Source organism: Bos indicus x Bos taurus, unplaced genomic scaffold, assembly GCF_003369695.1.
Source record: "Bos indicus x Bos taurus breed Angus x Brahman F1 hybrid unplaced genomic scaffold, Bos_hybrid_MaternalHap_v2.0 tig00001787_arrow_arrow_obj, whole genome shotgun sequence".
NCBI classification, from domain to species: Eukaryota; Metazoa; Chordata; class Mammalia; order Artiodactyla; family Bovidae; genus Bos; species Bos indicus x Bos taurus.
Window position 1 is genome coordinate 18,155 of NW_020867462.1, and position 20,645 is coordinate 38,799.

At 60.1% G+C, this 20,645-nt stretch overlaps 1 protein-coding gene across 1 annotated transcript; it reads left to right on the forward strand.

Moving 5' to 3' along the window:
* Positions 1–3,296: 3,296 nt before the first annotated feature.
* LOC113888788 (ladinin-1-like) lies at positions 3,297–20,398 on the forward strand. The gene is made up of 21 exons (XM_027535780.1): positions 3,297–3,378; positions 10,653–10,766; positions 12,010–12,082; positions 12,167–12,304; positions 12,568–12,651; positions 12,883–12,963; positions 13,176–13,478; positions 13,985–14,092; positions 14,386–14,429; positions 15,382–15,454; positions 15,539–15,676; positions 15,940–16,023; positions 16,255–16,335; positions 16,548–16,850; positions 17,357–17,464; positions 17,758–17,801; positions 18,768–18,840; positions 18,925–19,062; positions 19,326–19,412; positions 19,645–19,725; positions 19,897–20,398. The coding sequence occupies exons 1-20, from the start codon at positions 3,341–3,343 to the stop codon at positions 19,723–19,725; spliced, it is 2,193 nt and encodes a 730-aa protein (XP_027391581.1). The 5' UTR covers positions 3,297–3,340; the 3' UTR covers positions 19,897–20,398.
* Positions 20,399–20,645: the final 247 nt, after the last annotated feature.

Sequence of the window (20,645 nt, forward strand, 5' to 3'; positions counted from 1 at the left end):
AGGATCCATGTATAAAATAAATAAGCTAAAAGGATATAATGCTCAACACAAGGCATATAGCCAATACTTTATAATAACTATAAATGGAATATAACCTTTAAAAACTGTACACCACTATGTTGTACACTTGAAATGTATATAATATATCAATTATATCTCAATAAAAAATTAATAAGTTGGAAGAGGAAATCAGTAGTTATCTTGGTGTTTTACAAAATATGTCTTAGAAACGAAGACTTTTTTTTCAGTTCTGGAGACGAAAAGTCCACGATCAAGGTGCCAGCATTGGCTCTTTATCTGTTGAGAGCCCTCTTCTTCCTGGGTATTGGTTGGTGCCTTCTGCCTGCGTCCTCACATTAAGATACTAATCCCATTTGCAGCAATATAGATCGAGCTAGAGATTGTCATTCTGTGTGAAATAAGTCAGACAGAGAAAGGAAAACATCACTTATATGCTAAAGTTAAAAAGAAATGAAACAAATCAACTTATTCACGAAACAGAAACAGACTCACAGACTTAGAGAATGAACTTAAGGTTATCACAGGGGATGTGTCAGGAGAAGGCATAGTTAGGGAATTTGGAATAGACCTGTACACACATGCACAAAGCTCAGTTTCCTGCACCTCTGGAGGGGTCTGCACAGCAGCCTTCTGCGTCTTTCGGTTTTGTGTCCATAGTGCTGGTGTTGGAGTTTGAACTTTTAGAGACACTCCCAACTGTTGGCTTCACGGAGTGTCCCTGGAAGGGCTGGGCTTCCAATGACAAGGGTTACTTTGCTTTTTCAGTTGACAAACCAAGGGAAGGACATTTTCTGGGTCCCTGGGGACAGCAGGCACCCCAGAAGGGGTGGTCCCGAGTCCCAGCATGCAGGGGCCAGGTTGTTGCCACCCCCACTTCCTCTTTCCCTGGAGGAGCCAGTGGCCTGGCATGGCCTTGGGTAGCTCTCAGTGCTCACCCCAGGTTCACCTGCATTCAGCGGCAGACTCATTTGACCCCCACAACCTGGAAGGAAGCTGGATAGTGTCATTTCTACTACCCAGAAGAGGAAACAGGTGACTGCCCCCAGGTCACATGGCCCATCCATGCCAGCGCCCAAAGCCTGGTCTCCAGCTCTTATTCCTTGAAAGTCATTCAGCTCCTCTAGCCAAGAAGGACCCCCTGGAGGAGGTGGTGTTTGGGGAAGGGGCTGCCTTGTGTGCCCAGGTGCGGGGAGCGAGCTCCGCCCCTGGCAAAGGTCATGAGGAAGGAGGCCTGGCATACGCAAAGGCGGGATCAAGCCTCAGGAGTCTCCCTGGAAATTCTCGAGCAATCTACCCCCAAAACCAGAGTCTGCCTACTTTCTGCTTTGTGCTTTCACCTACACCTCTGACTTTACGGGGGGCTGTCCCCCACTACCTCTCTGAAAAAAAGAGTTAGCTTACAGCTCCAGTTAATTCCTGGGTGTGACAGTGTTTCAACCTACAAACTCCCTTGGAAGTCCTCTAGCCTGCCTGAATAGGTTTTTCCGGCCACATGTGATTGCTCAGAGCCTCCAAACTGTGAGAGGCATGAGATGTTCTAAACTGTCTAAATACAGATTCCTTTGAGCAGTTAAAAGATTGATTAGAAATTGTATTGGTGAAGGGATTTTCACTTGTTGGGCCAATGTATGCTGCTAAGTCTCCATATCCCTTACCTGCTGTGTCCCTGGCAGTGTATTGATTAATATAATTGGTGTAAATAGTAGCTTTAATGTTTGTAACCTGGGACCCTTGAGTTAATTCTTTTTCTTGTTATAGCCCACCACACCTTTGCTCTGTAGGAATGCAACTTTATCTAATGCTTTTTGGAGGCTGGCGCCTGACTTTAGAATAATCACCTTTAGAGAAAAAGGCCTCTGGGCCAGAAGATGATGCAAATCACCTAAACTTTTGCATATGATAAGTTTGCAGGAAGAAAGCCTGGCTTACTGCATGACTCTACCCCTTCCCCCATTATCCTCTATGCATAACTTAAGGTATAAAAACTACTTTGAAAAATAAAGTGCGGGCTTTGTTCACCGAAACTTGGTCTCACCATGTCCTTCTTTCTCTTACCTTCTGGCTGAATTATTCAGCCTCTTTTCTCCACTGAATTTCCTCACTGAGCTATCCTTATTTCAGCCTCTTTTCTCCACTGAATTTCCTCACTGAGCTATCCTCATTCTATTACTCTTTATATCCTTAATTAACGTTTAATTAAGCAATTGTTTCCTGATCCTCGCCGACGCCGTCCCCGCTTCGAATTCCCTGGATCCACCGGGGCTGGACCCCGGCACCCAGGCTTTTTGTTCAGCAGCAGGCTAGCCCTTCACTGGGGATCTCAGAGCTGGGAGGCACTGTACAGACCACCAGCTCCGGATCAGCGCCTCAACGGGGCCAGGCTGGCCAGTGAGACCCAAGAGGCCGCGTCATTTCCAGCCCTCCTACACCTGTCTTCTACTGGTGTCGGGGGTTATGCCTCCTTCCTCTGGGAGCCGCAACAGTTCTGATGCGCAGGGAAGACAAGATTCCTCTGTTAGGCACTGACCCTCCCTGGTCCCCTGAAGTCCTGCTGGATGGGAGGCACGTGCAGCCCGACGTGCACCTAAAGGGAGCCAGGTGGTACCTCACTCGCTCCAGAACTCGAGCACTACTCCCCTCTTCGCTGTTCCCCGGGGGGAAGCCAGCCGGGTTCAACCCCTGCCCCGCCAGCCCAAAGTCCGAGCGCGCCTCCGAAGTCTTGGCTTCTTCGGAGCCCTGAGCGCTGAGTGTGCAGAAGGGATCCCGGCTCTTCTTTCTGGAGGAGCGGGCTTTGCACGGGGCGTGCCCGCAGTTCCCCGCGAGCTACTGGGGAGAGCTCTGGCTCCGGACCCAAGATGTGCACCTGCCCGCCCGCTTCCCAGCTGGGTTTCCCATGGTCGAACTGGTCGGCGGGAGGAGAGCGGGCTTGACCCGGGGCACCCCACTCCCGGTGGTGCACCCCACTCCCTGTCGGGCACTCTCGGGAGGGGGCGGCCCGGCGGGCTGATTAGACAGCATCCAAGCAGGAAGTCTTGGTCCCCACCCTGGGCGGCCGCCTCACCGCGCGCGGCCTGGGCGCCTGTCCGCCCGTCCATCCGTCCGTCTGTCCCTTGGTGCGGCAACCCGGGAGGCCAGGGTCGGGACCGGGGAGGCTCCGTCCGCGACGCCCCCACCCGCAGGCCAATTGAGGCTGCAGGCGGCGCAGCTGTGAGCGCGCAGCCCAAGATAAGCGGCCAGGTGAGCCTACCTGCACCGCAGGAGGGGCGCCGGGCGGCGCGGAGCGGTGCGGAGCCGACGGGACGCGCCGCGGTCTTTCGGCATGTCAGTTAGCAGGAAGAGCTGGGCCGCTCTGTCCAGGTGAGCCTGGGTCCTGACTGCTCTGGGGGCCACAGGGTCGGGGCCACACCGTGCAGCCCCCGGGGTTCTGGCCCTCCTTACTCTTTGCGGACGCAGGCCCGAGCAGGCTGGCTGTGGAGGGCTGTCCAGGGAGGAGAGGCCGCTCTGGGGGCTGGGGAGACGTTCAGGAGGTAAACGGCCAAGTCTCAGCTTCTGAGCCGCCCCTGACTGCTTGTCTTTCTCTGAAGAGTCTGAGAGGCCCCTCCCGGGAGGAGGTAAGTGACCTCCCAGGGATAAGGCTCAGGCTCTGGGCGCAGCGTTTTGGGGTGCTGTCAGGGCTGAGAAACCTCTCTTGGCGCTCTCCCTCTCTCTGCTTCAGTCTTCACTCACGAATAGGGCCTTCAAGGGGTCCAGGGACTGGGTGTCTAGTCTTTGTCTGCTAGACATCTAGGCAGGGTCAGAGAAGCCTGGGTGGTGGGGGAGAGGGGGGTTGTCCAGGAGGCAGCACCCTCATGTGATTGGTGACTCCTGAACTCCTCTTGGAGTTCAGATGCTCCCAAGAGCATCTCCTGACCCCCCTCATGCCACCCCCAGAAGACTGAGGCCCATGTAGTGGATGGGCAGGAGCTGGGTGGGTCCCTACTCCTTGACCCGAAGGCTCTAGCTGGTAGAAATTGGCCCCAGGTGGGCGTTTGTGTGGTGAGGCCAGGCTGCCTCTGCAGGTGTGGGCAGACCCTCCCATCTGGACCTTGACCCTCCCCTACCCCCCCCCACCATCCAAGGACCCCAAGCTCCAGGGACCCCCCCCCCGCCATGGCAGCACCTCCCCCACCAGGGCTGGGGTCCCCCTGGACTCTCTGTCCTCACTTCTCTGCAGCAGAGGCCTGTGAGGTCTGGAGAGGGGAGGATACGTCCCAAGAAAGGAGGTGCTCGGTGCTCTGGACGGGGGACCCAGCATCTCAGAGGCCAGTCACACCCAGGGAGGGTCTGTGCAGAGGGTGGGGCTGGCTGTCAAGGTCTTGGACTCTGCGTGTGGGTCTGATGCGGGAGTGTCTGTGTTTCCAGGCGGGCCCTGTCTGTGTTTGGGTGTATGTGCACACACACATGTGGGCCTTGCGTAGTGCGGAGAAGTCTGGGTGGGTGGGAGGTTCTGACATTGCCTTTGGCGTTCGCGTCTGCTCAGATGTCCACTGAGGATGACGGTGCAGGGTCTGGTCTTTGCTGGCCCTCTGCTCAGAGGCCCTGGGCTCCTGTGGGTGCAGGGGTGGGCTTGAGTGCTCTGGGGAAGCTGCCCTGCCTCCCCAGGATCCTGAGCTGCCGCAGCTGTTGCCAGTGCTTGCCCAGGAGGCAGCTGGAGCCAGGACCCTCCGCCTCCCGGGAACAAGCCCCAGCTGGCAGAGGGAAGGGCTGTGAGTCACTGTCAACCGAGCTTCCCAGGAGAGGGTTGGGGGCGTTGAGGAGGGTGTGAGGAGTGTGGCTCCAGGCAGGGCCCAGGTGGGCAGCAGAGAGCCAGTGGGCCCCCCATCCTTGGCTCCAGTTTAAAATGCAGATGCCCAGCCCTGGATGGTGGGTCGGGTGCCCAGGACAGAGCGGTGAGGGGTTAGTCATTTCCCCGCCCGGCCTCCTGGTTCTCCCTGGCACCTCTCTCTAGACTGTCAGGGCTGGAGGGGACCTCACTGACCACTGACAGTGGCCCCTCACATGGGGAGGCCAGCTCCCCTCGGGCAGCACACTGGCCCTGGGTCACAGGGCCTGGTGTCAGGCCTGCACCCACTCTTCCCCTCCCAAGGTCTGCACGTCCTGCCCTTTGAGCCTGGGCCTCCACAGAATGCCCTGGGGCAGCCTCTCTGCCCTCCCCTGCTAACCCTTCCCAGGCAGCTGAGCCCTGACCTGACACACAGCAGATTTCTGTGTGCAATTCCCTTAGGAAGGAAGGGTTCTGCTGGTCAACCTGCCCACAAGGATACCCCTGCCCTCAGCTGCTGACCATGGGCAGGGCAGACTCAGGAAGAAGGGTCTGGGGGAGGGAGCCAAATTGGCTCTCCCCTGTACAGTGGGCAGGGAGTTTCCTGAACCACAGAAGGGAACAGGAGATCCCTTTCTCTAAGGATGGAGCATGGGTGCTGGAAGGCCTGCCTGGAGCAAAGAGGGCTGCATGTCCAAGTGCCGGCTAGGTAGTGAGGGCAGCAGGGGCGGCTGCTGGGGCTTCAGCTGGTGGCCATGGCTGGGAACCCCCGGGTGTTGGCATGCACTGACCCTGGTGCTCTAAAGGACAAGCTGTTGGCCACTGGGTCTCCCCAAACCTGCTTCCCCAGTCTGCACCGGAGCTCAAGCCGGCCTGGGGAGTCCCAGGCACCCACTCCCTCTGACTGCTCAGCTCCTGGGCTCCTGAGAAGGTGGAGCCTCCCTGGGTGTCCTTCCTGGCACTGGCGCTTGTGGTTTACAGGCTGCCCTGGCTGGGAACTTCAGCTCCTTCTTTTACTGGCCATCCTGCCGTATGTACCTTGTTGATCCTGTGAGCCTTGGAAGCCTCATCTGCAGAATGGAGGTGCCCCCACCCCCGCATTCCTCGAGGTTGTAGGGGCCTCTTGTCAGTGGCACTTGTGAGCATCCGGTGCTGTCTAGGCACATGTCAGAGCACTCACTGATTCCTTTGTTTATTGGTTTACTGGTCACTGTATTCACCAAACATGTGTGCTTCTGAGTGCAGAGCACTGCCCTGGGCCCTTTGTTGTTCAGTCCCTCAGTCATGTCTTTGTGACCCCATGGGCCACAGCAGGCCAAGCTTCCCTGTCCATCACCAACTCCCGGAGCTTACTCAATCTCATGTCCCTTGAGTCAGTAATGCCATCCAACCATCTCATCCTCTGTCGTTCCCTTCTCCTCCTGCCTTCAATCTTTCCCAGCATCAGGATATTTTTCATTAAGTTGGCTCTTCCCATCAGGTGGACAAAGTATTGGAGCTTCAGCTTCAACATTGGTCCTTCCAATGAATATTCAGGGTTGATTCCCTTCAGGATGGACTGGTTTGACTTCCTTGCTGTCCAAGAGACTCTCAAGAGTCTTCTTCAGCACCATATTTCAAAGGCAGCAATTTTTTGATGCTCAGCCTTCTTTATGGTCCAACTCTCACATCCATACATGACTACTGGAAAAGTCATAACTTTGACTATATGGACCTTCGTTAGCAAAGTAGTGTCTTTGTTTTTCAGTGCACTATCTAGGTTTGTTATAGCTTTCCTTCTAAGGAGCAAGTATCTTTTAATTTCTTGGCTGCAGTCACCATCCACAGTAATTTTGGAGCCCAAGAAAATAAAATCTGTCGCTCCTTTCACCTTTTCCCCATCTATTTGCCATGAAGTGATGGGACTGTATGCCGTGATTTTAGTTTTATGAATGTTGAGTTTTAAGCCAGTTTTTCACTCTCCTCTTTCATCCTCATCAAGAGGCTCTTTAGTTCCTCTTCACTTTCTGCCATAAGGATGGTATCATCTGCATATCTGAGGTTGTTGATATTTCTCCTGGCAATCTTGATTCCAGCTTGGGATTCACCCAGCTGAATTTTGCATGATGTAGTCTGCATATAAGTTATTATAGTCTGCATATAAGTTATAAGGGTGATAATATACAGCCTTGTTGTACTCCTTTCCCGATTTTGAACCAGTCCATTGTTCAATGTCCAGTTCTAACTGTTGCTTCCTGACCTGCATCCAGATTTCTCAGGAGGCAGGTAACGTGGTCTGGTATTCCCATCTCTTAAAGAATTTTCCACAGTTTGTTGTGATCCACACAGTCAAAGGCTTTAGCATAGTCAATGAAGCAGAAGTAGATGTTTTTCTGGAATTCCCTTTCTTTCTCTATGATCCAGCAGATGTTGGCAATCTGATCTCTGGTTCCTCTGACTTTTCTAAACCCAGTTTTGCAATCTGGAAGTTCACAGTTCACATCCTGTTGAAGCCTAACTTGAAGGATTTTGAGCATAACCTTAGCAGCATGTGGAATGAATGCAATTGTCCAGAAGTTTGAACATTCTTTGGCACTGCCCTGGGCCTTTGGGTACCGTATTCCTGGGGCTTCACCCGCCCCCGTGGGAGCCTGACCTCCACCCCTCTTGTCCTTCTCTCCCTTTCCTTCTCTTAAGAGGGGTAGCTCTTTGTTTGGTGGAGATAACTTTTCTGTTGGGCTGGGGGGTGTGGTTGGGGGTTAGCACATCACTGAGGTGAGCAGTGGGGTCTTGGTGTACAGCTAGGGGTCACTCCAGAATGCCTGGGCTGACACCCTCTGGGCAAAAAGCTGCCTGGGGTGAGTCACTTCCCCGAGACTAGGCTCCAGCAGATCACATGCTGTCTGACCCAGGTTCCACCGACAAACCAGCAGCTCCCCTGAAGGCTGAGTGGCCTGCATGGGAACAGGCTTGCTCAGGCCCAAGGAATCCTGGGTGTTCCATCCCTACCTGGCCACAGGTGTGCAGGGGAGTCCCGGGTCTGTGGGCCAGTCTCCCTGCGGGGGGTGGACTCTCATCTCTGCAGTGCATGGCTGACCCCAAACAGTGGACTTGAGGGGGAAGGCTGACCATCTGGACCCAGGGGAAGCCATGTGCAGGGGGTCTTTCTCACCTGGATGAGGGCATCGGGGCCTGGTTGGAGGGGCCATGGGTTCCTGTGGAGTGAGTGACGGCAGAGGCCTGGAGTGGTCCAGTTTCCACCCCATGATCAAGGCCGTGGTGCCTGGGCTTGAGCCCTTCCCACCCACTTGGGGGGAGTCGAGCCCTGACAGGCAGGGGCACTGAGGTCTGCACCACCAGTGAGCCTGACAGCCAGGTGTGGGCAGATGCCAGTGTGGGGCCTAGGGTTTGCTGACCCTTTGTGCTCCCACATGTCAGGCAGAGATCTGGTGACCCCATGAGGAGGAGCGCCCTGCCCCCTGTACCTGGTGCCACGTTTGGTGGCACGCATGTTCTGGGCACCATGGTGGATGTGCTCTGTCCTATGGCCTTTTCTCTCCCCATGGGACAAGCTCTCCACACTTTGTTTGCAAATTTCTGATACTGCTTCTTGTTAACCCTTCTCAGATGCTGGGCGTCACCAGCTCCTCCTACTGGAGACCCCTAGTTGTCTCTTGTCCAGTCGGGCTCTTTCTAAGGGTCTGGGAGCCTCTTTGCCCAGCACTGCCCTGGTGGGCCCCTTCCTGCAGTCCACCAGGCTGGCTCCCCCCTCCTCCATCGAGTGAGTGTCTCCTCACCCTTCACATCCCCCCTCCACCACTGCTGCAGACATCTCACTGAACCCCTCCCTCCCTGATGGCCCCCAGCCTTCTAAAAGCACCACCAGGAGCTGCTCAAGCCCACTTTCCATCATTTTTCTCATTGCTTCGCTGGCCCCCCATCCCCATCCAGCCCCCCAGCAAACCCAGTGGACTCTGCCTTCAAATTGTGTCCTGAATCCATCACTTAAGTCTCCTAGTGACTCCCCACACACAGAGTGAACCCACGTCTCCCTTGGTCCCCAGGCACCTGCTCTGGTGCCCCTTCTGCTAAGTTCAGCATCCCCCCGCCCACTGCCGCACATCCCAGCTCCGCCAGCACACCCGGCTCCTCAAAGCTCTCTCCCCTCCAGTGCTGCCACCCCTTTTCTTGGGTCCCTCCTGTCCATTTGTTCATGAGCGGGGAGCCCTGGAACCTGCTTGTGTGCAGACCCTGCTCAAAAAACATGAGTTTACTAAACACCAGGTCAGCAAACATGATGCTGGGCCTGAACAAAGAGGTCAGGGTGATGGTGTGGCTCCTGCCCCTTTTAGGGAGGAGGTCTGGGGAGGTACAGGGAAGTGACCCCTCTTAGGTGGGAGGATCAAGCAGGCTGTCTGACCTGGCCCTGCAGAAGTCTCCCCAGGGTCTGGGGGCTCTTTCCTTTAGGAAGCTTCTTAGGTTTATATGTCATTAAGTTGATAAAATTTGTGGGTTTCCCCCAGGTAACGTGTCTGCTCTTCCCATGATACTTCTTCCGTGGTTGCATGTGAAGCTCTGTAGAGGCAGGCGAGGCCATGGTAGGAACAGGGCAGTGGAGAGGCTGGGGAACAGGTTTGGGTGCTGACCAGGTGGGAGCCTTACTACCCTGCAGTGATGCTGGGAGGCGAGAGGACTGCCTTCCCCGGACCCTTCTGATCGGGGCCAGAGAGTGCTGGATGGTACCCCTGACCCACAGAGCCCGGAGCTTCCCCTGCGGCCTCTGGGGAAGCTCGGCCTCCCTCCCCGTGGGCCCAGCCTCTGGCCTCCAGGCTGTCCTGTCCTCCCTCTGAAGTCCAGCCCTTTCCCTCCTGGTGCAGAGTGGGGCTCACTTCCCTTTCTCAGTATTTTGCCGGTGGATCTGTGACCCCACAGTTCCCAGTGGGAGGCTGGCCCAGCTCGGTTCCTCAGAGATTCTTTGCTCTTTGGCTAGAATGGGGGTGGGCCACTGGGGGGAGGTAGGTGCGTGGGCAGGTGGGTGAGGATGACTGGTGGGAGGCTGGGGCAGGGTGCTGTAGGGACATGGGGCTGGAGGCAGGATGGTGGAAGGTGGGGTCCGGGGGGTGGCTATGAGGGGGACCGGTATGAGAGTGACTACGGTTCTGAGAGTGACTATGAATGACTGTGAGTGACTATGGCTGGGAGAGTGACCAGGGGCCAGAGGCAGGCTGTGCCCCTCACTACCACCCATGGGAAGGCTGGTTTTCGGAGGTGAAGGAGGCTGACGGAGTGCCTAGGCAGTGAGCGAAGCAATGCTGGGTTCCCCTTTGGGGATGGCTGGTTCATCTGGGATCTCTGTCTGGGGGCTGGGACATCCCGGGGGAGCTGGGGAGCTGGGATGTTTCTCAGTAACTGTTCATCTAAGAGCCTCAGATCAAAGCCGGGCTCTGCCAGGTTCACCTGCCTCCTTCGGGCCGAGCAGTGACCATCCTGCCATGTCCCTGGGTGCCCAGGCAGGGTGGACCCCCATTCCAGTGGGAGTTCAGGGTTGCCCAGGCAGGGTGGACCCCCATTCCAGTGGGAGTTCAGGGTTGCCCAGGCAGGGTGGACCCCCATTCCAGTGGGGGTGCGGGGGCGCCCAGGTAGGTGGATTCCCGTTCCAGTGGGGATGCAGGGGTGCCCAGGCAGGTGGACTCCCATTGCAGTGGGGTTGCAGGACACCTAGGCAAGTAGACCCCCGTTCCAGTGCGGGTGCAGGGTGAAGTCCAGCCTGCCGCTCTCCTCTCCCTGATGTCGGCCGTGGGGATGCTCTGGACGTCACCCTGAGGCTGCGCTGACCCTCTGTCCCCCCCAGCCTCACCCGGCAGTCGACCCTGGAGGATGAGGAGGAACAGGAGCGAGAACACCAGTGGCAACACCAGAACCTGAGCTTCGCCATGGACGACAAGGACCCACCGGACCCCGAGAGGTGTGGGTGGGAGGCGGGACCCTAGTGAGGATGGACTAGCTGCCCCTGCCTGGGGAGTGGGATGACCTTCTGTGGTCCCCACCCTGGTCAGGACAGCAGTCAGGACCAGCGTGGGTGAGCTGGGCCGCTCTTCCTGGGCATTTTATAAGCATAGTTCATCTTTCCATGCTCCTGAGAGGGTGCCAACCCGCCTCTCTGGTGGGCGCATGGCTCGTGCACCAGGGGCAAGGCCTGGGGGTCATCAGGCCCTGGGCTTACCATGCCCCTTCAGCCCAGCCCCCTCCTGCTAGTGGACCCCTGTGGTCTCTGATGGGAAGGAGGTGCTGCTGGTTGACCACCAGCCCTGAGGCTGAGCGCCCCTACATGCCTGTCTGTGAGGATGGGGCCCACTCGGGGGATGCATCTCCTCTCACCTCCGAACAAGCCCAGTTCGCAGATCTGGCAGGAGGCTCAGCTAGCGAGTGAACTCACCGGAGCCATGGGCGGGTGGGTGGAGGCACAGGAGGGGCCCCTCTGCTGCAGGCCATTTGGGGCAGCCTCGTGTGCAGCTCCCCGGCTCCTGGATAGGCGGCTGTGGGGCATTCGGCCTGCACCGAACCCACGTGGCCACAGAGGCGTGAAGGCCTGGGTGCCACTCCCAGCTCCCCTGCCCATTGCCGTGTGACTTGGGCCAGCTCCCTGCCTGTCTTTGCTCCTCATCTGTAAGTGGCAGGGCCTGACACAGGAGAGGTGTTTGTTGAACATGGAGTGGTTGCACCTTACAGGCATGAGGTGGGGAGAGCTATGCAGGCTGGTCTGGATGGAGGGTCGGCAAGTGGAGGGTCTTGGAGCAGAGTCCACATGGAGGCCAGCAAGGCAGCACGGCAGCAGGGGACCAGGGTGGGGGCGACAGGTTCAGGAGGGCATCAGACCCAGGTCATGAGCCTTTCATGCCGCCTGTGCCTGAGGGCAGGATGGGGTTGACCTGGGATGGGGGTCGTGGGGGCCAGGGGTTGGAAGGTGGAGAGAGGGGAGCAGTGTCTGAGGTGGGACTGACTCCATGAGGCAGGGACAGCAGCTGATTCTGGACTGGGGGGTCCTGCTGAATGAACCGTGTCTCGGGAGGATAGGGAGCCCCCACAGTCTGTATACGGAGGCCACATTCTCTTTGCCACAGTGAGGTGGAGCACAGGGGCAGGCCCAGTGTCCCGTGGGTGGGCAGGGCCTCACCTGCTTTGTCTCACCCTGTCTTTCTGCCCTGCAGCACCAGCGTGAGGCTCCCAGCCAGTTCGGTCAAACTAGGCCCGAAGCTGGAGCAATACCTCTCGGCCATACAGGTGAGTGGGCCAGTCCATGGAGTGTGCTAGACGTGCCTGGGGACTCACCCTCCAGGGTCAGCGGCCTGTGCTCTCTGCTCCCAGAGATCAGAGTCTGTCAAGTGTGCAAACCCATCCCACACTGAGTTCCTTGAGGCTCCCGTGGATGTCGCCAGCAAGCGCCAGCTCTTTGAGAAAGAGCTGGTGGGCCAGAACCGAGAGGGTCCAGCTGCCAGCTGCAAGGTGAGTGGCTCTGGCCCGCCAGGCGTCTGCAGGCCGCTGAGGCTGGGGTGTGCAGAGCTGGAGCCTGGGCACTGCAGGACAGCTCCGTGCTTTCCTGCGTCCATCTGGCGGACTCAAGGGCCCAGCCATACCTGTCGCTGAGCCCCCAGCTCAGCTGTGCACACAGCTCTGGGGAAGGGTCCCGTGGCCTGGCCGTGTAGATGTGGTGAGGGGGGCCCTCTGGAGATGCCAGCCCGGCCCCAAGGTGGGAGCTCTCTTCTCAGGAGAACTTGGAGCTCTCAGGGTTGGTGAAGTCGCGGCTCAGGTGGATCAGCAGGATCCAGGAGTCAGCACAGCAGGGCCCACAGGTACCGTGTGTACCCCTCTGGCCCCAGTCTCCCTGCAGGCCTCCCATAGTGGGATGACCCATCAGGGGAGGGACAGCCTTGAGTGCAGTGGAGATGCTCTGCACGCGGGATGGCCGTGTGGAAGCCTGAGGGTCAGAGAGCGGAAGGAGGAGGGCCTGGGGTCCTCCCCCAGGAAGGGGTGGGTCAGGGGCTCTGCAGCAGCCTAGGCCTGGCCTCTCTCCCCATACCCAGAACCAGGAGACACAGAGGGAATTGGCAGCTGGCAGGAAGCCCCAGTGGAGGAAGAAGCCAGAGGCCCCGCTGGGTGCCAAGGTAAGTGGGGGCCCCGGGGTCAGGGCAGCTGTCCCTGGAGAACGTGGGCTGGCAGGCACCCACTCCTCCACTGCAGGCCTGGCAGGGGGGGCCTGGCGGGCAGGGCACATGCAGGCTCCTAGAAGCCGACTGCTGCAGGGAAGACACTTGACCCAGAAGCAAGCCTGGACCCTGAGACCCCCAGCCCCAGTAAATGCTCCGTGTCCCAGAAGATCTCTGTGCTGGAGGAGAGAGCTGTCTCAGGAAAGAGGGAAGTTCCAGACAAAGCCAGCGACTCGGAGAAGAGACAGATGTCTGAGAAAGCCACCGTCTTCAAGAAGACCCCAGTCCCCGAGATACAGCCGGCCCCAGGCAGGGCCATGGCCCCATTGAGGCCCCAGGACTGGGAGCACTCAGCCTCAGCAGAGTGCCCATCCAGCCCCGGGGGACAGCGGGGCACTGGGCCTGAGAAGGAGCCTGAGTCTTCGGCGGGGCCTCTGTCCCGGGATGGCGGCCTCCCGCCTGTCACTCTGCAGGTGCGCAGTGCCCCATGCCTCCCTGTCCTCCCAGCATCTCTGGAGGCCTCCCCATCCTGCTGGCATCTCTGGCGGCCTCCCTGTCTCCTGTCCTCACATCTGCTGTCCTCCTGGCATCTCTGGCTGCCTGCCTTTCTCCTGTCCTCCCCCTTCCAGGTCGGCTCCAGCTGTGTCTCCCCTCCCTGCCTGCTCTGTTGCCCGCAGGACAGGGGACTGGGCTGGGATCTCACCTGGCACCCACACCACACTCTCATCCCAGGCCCAGACTCCAGGAAAGCCTCAGATGCTTCTGGAAGACCCCCACCTCCCCACCCCCCGCTGTCATCCCTGGAAGCCCTATCCACTGGCCTGGCCCTGGGCCCGTGGCTGCACCCCCACAGCCGAGGCAGCACGCAGGTGCAGAGGACTGGCCTGCTGCCACTGCCCCGCAGCTGCTAGGGTGAGCCAGGCCTGCGGGGCTCCAGGCTGCCCGTCCTCCTGCATAACTTGCCCCCTGCTCCGTCCAGGTGAGGACTCGCAGCACGGAGGCTGAGGCCAAGGCCCCCTCGCCAACACGGGTCTTGCCCCCCTTCAGCAGCACCCTGCAATGCTCCAGCACCCGCACCATCCCCAGGGTGAGCCTGGCTGCTGTGGGCCCCTCCCTGCGGGGCTCGGGGCAGTGGGGAGGCTGGCAGGAGGCACCCTGAGAAGATCTGGCGGTGTCAAGGGGGACTGTTGACCTGGCTTGATGGGAGGGGCTGAGCCCCAGTCCCGAGGTGGGCTTTTCATGGGGGTGTGGCTGGGGTCTGTGTAGAGGGGAGTGCTGGGGAGAACCCAGGGTGGGCTGTGTTCTGAGAGCCAAGTCCTCCCTTGTGAAGGCTATGGCTGCCATGGACCCCACTCACTGGCACCTTCCTTCTCTTTCCAGATGAGCCCCCCTAGAGACAGCTCAGAGGTGGCCTTAACCCACAGGTCAGGGCCTGGGGGCCCCGGGGCTCATCTGATGTGGGGCTGAGGCCTGAGGTGCAGCAAGGGGAGGGTCCAGCTGCCTGGGGGGGCGGGGGGGGTGGGAAGGGCAGTCCTGAGCCACGTGGTGCTGGGGGGGTGAGTGGGTGCGCTGGGGTCCTTTGAGTCAAGCACTGGGATTCATGCACACAGGCTGCACCGTCTGCCCCGAGACTGTCTCTGAGGCCAGCGGTAATGGGCGAGGCTGGGGGACGTGGGGCACACAGTGGATGAGGGAGTTGCTGCCCTCACTCCAGAGTGAGATGTGCAGGAACCACGGGGCATGGAGGATCCAGGGGTTCAGGATGGGAACCGAGGGCTGGAGCCCCTTGCAGTCAGGGGAGCTCAGCCTGTGAGAGTGGGGTGAAGGCAAAAGATGGTGAGCGTCAGGCGGTGTGAGGTGGGGAGAGTCTGTGAGACAGCAGAGCGATGGCAGGGGGCAGAGGGCATCAGGGGACGTGAGGTGGGGAGAGCTCTGCAGGCAGCTCTGGACAGAGGGTCGGCGAATGGAGGGACTTGGAGCGGAGTCCACATGGAGGCCAACCAGCAAGCGTAGCAGCATGGGGACCAGGGTGGGGTCGCCAGGTTCAGGAGGGGATCAGACCCAGGTCATGAGCCTTTTTTGCCGTCTGTGCCTGAGGTCAGGATGGGGTTTATCTGGAATAGGGAGCCTGGGGGCCGGGGGTGGAAGGTGGAGGGAGGGGAGCAGTGTCTGGGCAGGACTGACTCCACAGGGCAGGGACAGCAGCTGATCCTGGCCTGGGGGGTTCTGCCAAATGGACCGTGTCTCAGGAAGACAGGGAGCCCCCACCGTCTGTATACAGAGGCTGCATTCTCTTTGCCAGAGTGAGGTGGGACACAGGGGCAGGCACAGTAGGACCTCACCTACTTTGTCTCGCCCTGTCCTCCTGCCCTGCAGCACCAGCATGAGGCTCCCAGCCAGCTCGGTCAAATTAGGCCAGAAGCTGGAGCAATACCTCTCGACCATACAGGTGAGCGGGCCGGTCACTGGAGTGTGCTAGACGTGCCTGGGGACTCACCCTCCAGGGTCAGCGGCCTGTGCTCTCTGCTCCCAGAGATCAGAGTCTGTCAAGTGTGCAAACCCATCCCACACTGAGTTCCTTGAGGCTCCCGTGGATGTCGCCAGCAAGCGCCAGCTCTTTGAGAAAGAGCTGGTGGGCCAGAACCGAGAGGGTCCAGCTGCCAGCTGCAAGGTGAGTGGCTCTGGCCCGCCAGGCGTCTGCAGGCCGCTGAGGCTGGGGTGTGCAGAGCTGGAGCCTGGGCACTGCAGGACAGCTCCGTGCTTTCCTGCGTCCATCTGGCGGACTCAAGGGCCCAGCCATACCTGTCGCTGAGCCCCCAGCTCAGCTGTGCACACAGCTCTGGGGAAGGGTCCCGTGGCCTGGCCGTGTAGATGTGGTGAGGGGGGCCCTCTGGAGATGCCAGCCCGGCCCCAAGGTGGGAGCTCTCTTCTCAGGAGAACTTGGAGCTCTCAGGGTTGGTGAAGTCGCGGCTCAGGTGGATCAGCAGGATCCAGGAGTCAGCACAGCAGGGCCCACAGGTACCGTGTGTACCCCTCTGGCCCCAGTCTCCCTGCAGGCCTCCCATAGTGGGATGACCCATCAGGGGAGGGACAGCCTTGAGTGCAGTGGAGATGCTCTGCACGCGGGATGGCCGTGTGGAAGCCTGAGGGTCAGAGAGCGGAAGGAGGAGGGCCTGGGGTCCTCCCCCAGGAAGGGGTGGGTCAGGGGCTCTGCAGCAGCCTAGGCCTGGCCTCTCTCCCCATACCCAGAACCAGGAGACACAGAGGGAATTGGCAGCTGGCAGGAAGCCCCAGTGGAGGAAGAAGCCAGAGGCCCCGCTGGGTGCCAAGGTAAGTGGGGGCCCCGGGGTCAGGGCAGCTGTCCCTGGAGAACGTGGGCTGGCAGGCACCCACTCCTCCACTGCAGGCCTGGCAGGGGGGGCCTGGCGGGCAGGGCACATGCAGGCTCCTAGAAGCCGACTGCTGCAGGGAAGACACTTGACCCAGAAGCAAGCCTGGACCCTGAGACCCCCAGCCCCAGTAAATGCTCCGTGTCCCAGAAGATCTCTGTGCTGGAGGAGAGAGCTGTCTCAGGAAAGAGGGAAGTTCCAGACAAAGCCAGCGACTCGGAGAAGAGACAGATGTCTGAGAAAGCCACCGTCTTCAAGAAGACCCCAGTCCCCGAGATACAGCCGGCCCCAGGCAGGGCCATGGCCCCATTGAGGCCCCAGGACTGGGAGCACTCAGCCTCAGCAGAGTGCCCATCCAGCCCCGGGGGGCAGCGGGGCACTGGGCCTGAGAAGGAGCCTGAGTCTTCGGCGGGGCCTCTGTCCCGGGATGGCGGCCTCCCGCCTGTCACTCTGCAGGTGCGCAGTGCCCCATGCCTCCCTGTCCTCCCAGCATCTCTGGAGGCCTCCCCATCCTGCTGGCATCTCTGGCGGCCTCCCTGTCTCCTGTCCTCACATCTGCTGTCCTCCTGGCATCTCTGGCTGCCTGCCTTTCTCCTGTCCTCCCCCTTCCAGGTCGGCTCCAGCTGTGTCTCCCCTCCCTGCCTGCTCTGTTGCCCGCAGGACAGGGGACTGGGCTGGGATCTCACCTGGCACCCACACCACACTCTCATCCCAGGCCCAGACTCCAGGAAAGCCTCAGATGCTTCTGGAAGACCCCCACCCCCCCACCCCCCGCTGTCATCCCTGGAAGCCCTATCCACTGGCCTGGCCCTGGGCCCGTGGCTGCACCCCCACAGCCGAGGCAGCACGCAGGTGCAGAGGACTGGCCTGCTGCCACTGCCCCGCAGCTGCTAGGGTGAGCCAGGCCTGCGGGGCTCCAGGCTGCCCGTCCTCCTGCATAACTTGCCCCCTGCTCCGTCCAGGTGAGGACTCGCAGCACGGAGGCTGAGGCCAAGGCCCCCTCGCCAACACGGGTCTTGCCCCCCTTCAGCAGCACCCTGCAATGCTCCAGCACCCGCACCATCCCCAGGGTGAGCCTGGCTGCTGTGGGCCCCTCCCTGCGGGGCTCGGGGCAGTGGGGAGGCTGGCAGGAGGCACCCTGAGAAGATCTGGCGGTGTCAAGGGGGACTGTTGACCTGGCTTGATGGGAGGGGCTGAGCCCCAGTCCCGAGGTGGGCTTTTCATGGGGGTGTGGCTGGGGTCTGTGTAGAGGGGAGTGCTGGGGAGAACCCAGGGTGGGCTGTGTTCTGAGAGCCAAGTCCTCCCTTGTGAAGGCTATGGCTGCCATGGACCCCACTCACTGGCACCTTCCTTCTCTTTCCAGATGAGCCCCCCTAGAGACAGCTCAGAGGTGGCCTTAACCCACAGGTCAGGGCCTGGGGGCCCCGGGGCTCATCTGATGTGGGGCTGAGGCCTGAGGTGCAGCAAGGGGAGGGTCCAGCTGCCTGGGGGGGCGGGGGGGTGGGAAGGGCAGTCCTGAGCCACGTGGTGCTGGGGGGGTGAGTGGGTGCGCTGGGGTCCTTTGAGTCAAGCACTGGGATTCATGCACACAGGCTGCACCGTCTGCCCCGAGACTGTCTCTGAGGCCAGCGGTAATGGGCGAGGCTGGGGGACGTGGGGCACACAGTGGATGAGGGAGTTGCTGCCCTCACTCCAGAGTGAGATGTGCAGGAACCACGGGGCATGGAGGATCCAGGGGTTCAGGATGGGAACCGAGGGCTGGAGCCCCTTGCAGTCAGGGGAGCTCAGCCTGTGAGAGTGGGGTGAAGGCAAAAGATGGTGAGCGTCAGGCGGTGTGAGGTGGGGAGAGTCTGTGAGACAGCAGAGCGATGGCAGGGGGCAGAGGGCATCAGGGGACGTGAGGTGGGGAGAGCTCTGCAGGCAGCTCTGGACAGAGGGTCAGCGAACGGAGGGACTTGGAGCGGAGTCCACATGGAGGCCAACCAGCAAGCGTAGCAGCATGGGGACCAGGGTGGGGTCGCCAGGTTCAGGAGGGGATCAGACCCAGGTCATGAACCTTTCATGCCACCTGTGCCTGAGGGCAGGATGGGGTTGATCTAGAATAGGGAGCCTGGGGGCCAGGAGTGGAAGGTGGAGGGAGGGGATCAGTGTCTGGGGCGGGACTGACTCCACAGGGCAGGGACAGCAGCTGATCCTGGCCTGGGGGGTTCTGCCAAATGGACGTTGTCTCAGGAAGACAGGGACCCTCCACTATCTGTATACAGAAGCCGCATTCTCTTTGCCAGAGGAGGTGGGACACAGGGGCAGGCCCAGTGTCCCGTGGGTGGGCAGGACCTCACCTGCTTTGTCTCGCCCTGTCTTCCTGCCCTGCAGTACCAGCATGAGGCTCCCAGCCAGCTCGGTCAAATTACGCCCGAAGCTGGAGCAATACCTCTTGGCCATACAGGTGAGCAGGCCTGTCCCTGGAGTGTGCTGGGCATGCCAGAGGCCTCACCCTCCAGGGTCAGTGGCCTGTGCTCTCTGCTCCCAGAGATCAGAGTCTGTCAAGTGTGCAAACCCATCCTGCACTGACTTCCTCGAGGCTCCTGTGGATGTCTCCAGCATGCGCCACCTCTTCGAAAAGGAGCTGGTGGGCCAGAGTCGAGAGGGCCCAGCCTCCAGGCACAAGGTGAGTGGCTCTGGCTCACCAGGCATCTGCAGGCTGCTGAGGCTGGGGTGTGCAGAGCTGGAGCCTGGGCACTGCGGGACAGCTCCGTGCTTTTCTGCATCCATCTGGCAGACTTGAGGGCCCAGCCATGCCTATCTCTGAGCCCCCAGCCCAACTGTGCACACAGCTCTTGGGGAGGGTCTGGTGGCCTGGCCATGTAGATGTGGTGATGGGGCCCCTCTGGAGATGCCAGCCCGGCCCCATGGTGGGAGCTCTCTTCTCAGGAGAACTTGCAGCTCTCAGGGGTGGTGAAGTCACAGCTCAAACTGTGGAACAGCAGGATCCAGGAGTCAGCACAGCAGGTCCCACAGGTACCGTGCATGCCCCTCTGGCCCTGGTCTCCCTGCAGGCCTCTCTTAATAGGATGACCCATCAGGGAAGGGACAGCCCCGAGCACAGTGGAGATGCTCTGCACACAGGATGGCCATGGGGAATCCTGTGGGTCAGAGGGCAGAAGGAGGAAGGCCTGGGGTCCTCCCCCAGGAAGGGATGGGCCAGGGGGCTCTGCAGCAGCCTGAGCCCGGTCTCTGTCCTGATGCCCAGAACCAGGAGATGCAGAGGGATTTGGCAGCTGGCAGGAGGCCCCAGTGGAGGAAGAAGCCAGAGCCCCGACTGGGTCCCTAGGTGAGTGGGGGCCCAGGGGCTGGGGCGGCTGTCCCTGGAGAATGGGGGCCAGCAGATGCCCAGTCCTCCCTGCAGGCCTGGGCTCTGCCCAGCATGGGGGGACTGGGGAAAAGGGGGCATCCCTGCCCTGCCCCGGGAACCCCCTTGTCCTAACCGCCCTTTGTCCCACAGGTGTGAGGAGCCAGTCCCAGGCCAGCAGCCACGCTGGTTGCCTCTCCCACCCGCTTTCCACACTGGATCCAGGAGGACACTGGCCAGCATCCCCCCCACCCCTCTGGGGCAGGCGTGCCCTGTGGCTTGGCTGGCATCTTTCCCGCACCCCTGTTGGGTCAGGCGTGCCCTGTGCCTTGTTCAGCTGCGGGTACTGCGCATCTGCACAGAGCCTCGCCACCCTGTCCACGCAGATTCCTGCTCTTCCTCCTCTTCCTTTTCCTCCATCCGGTGGCACCAGTGTCTCTGTGCACCTCTCCCAGGATGGCCCCCACCATCCTTGTGCCACCTGCCAGGCTGGAGGAGCCACACTGACCCCTCCCAGGCCCTGCCTTGCTCCCCTTCACGCCCCACCTGCTGCCCTGGCCAAGCCATCCTGTGCCCCCTCCCCACACTCAGGAAAGAGCAGATAAACTCATTCACTCTCAGGTGTGACCAATAATAGCTTAAAAATCACTCTTTTCGGAAGCTTTGCTTTTCAGTGGAGACTAAACAGCGTGGGGATGATGTTTTGGCTGTGGGGGCCTGAGGGGGGCAAGCATTTGTCTGTCAGCATCCTCTGTGGCCACAGCCCAACACACTTGCCCCCAAATGCAGTTCTCTGCTCCCCTGCCCTCCTGGACCAGAGGGGACGCTAAGCTGTGGGTAGACCAAGCAGCCAGAGCCAGCCTGGTGCCATCAGCCCTGCGTGCTGTGTGTGGCTGAGGGGT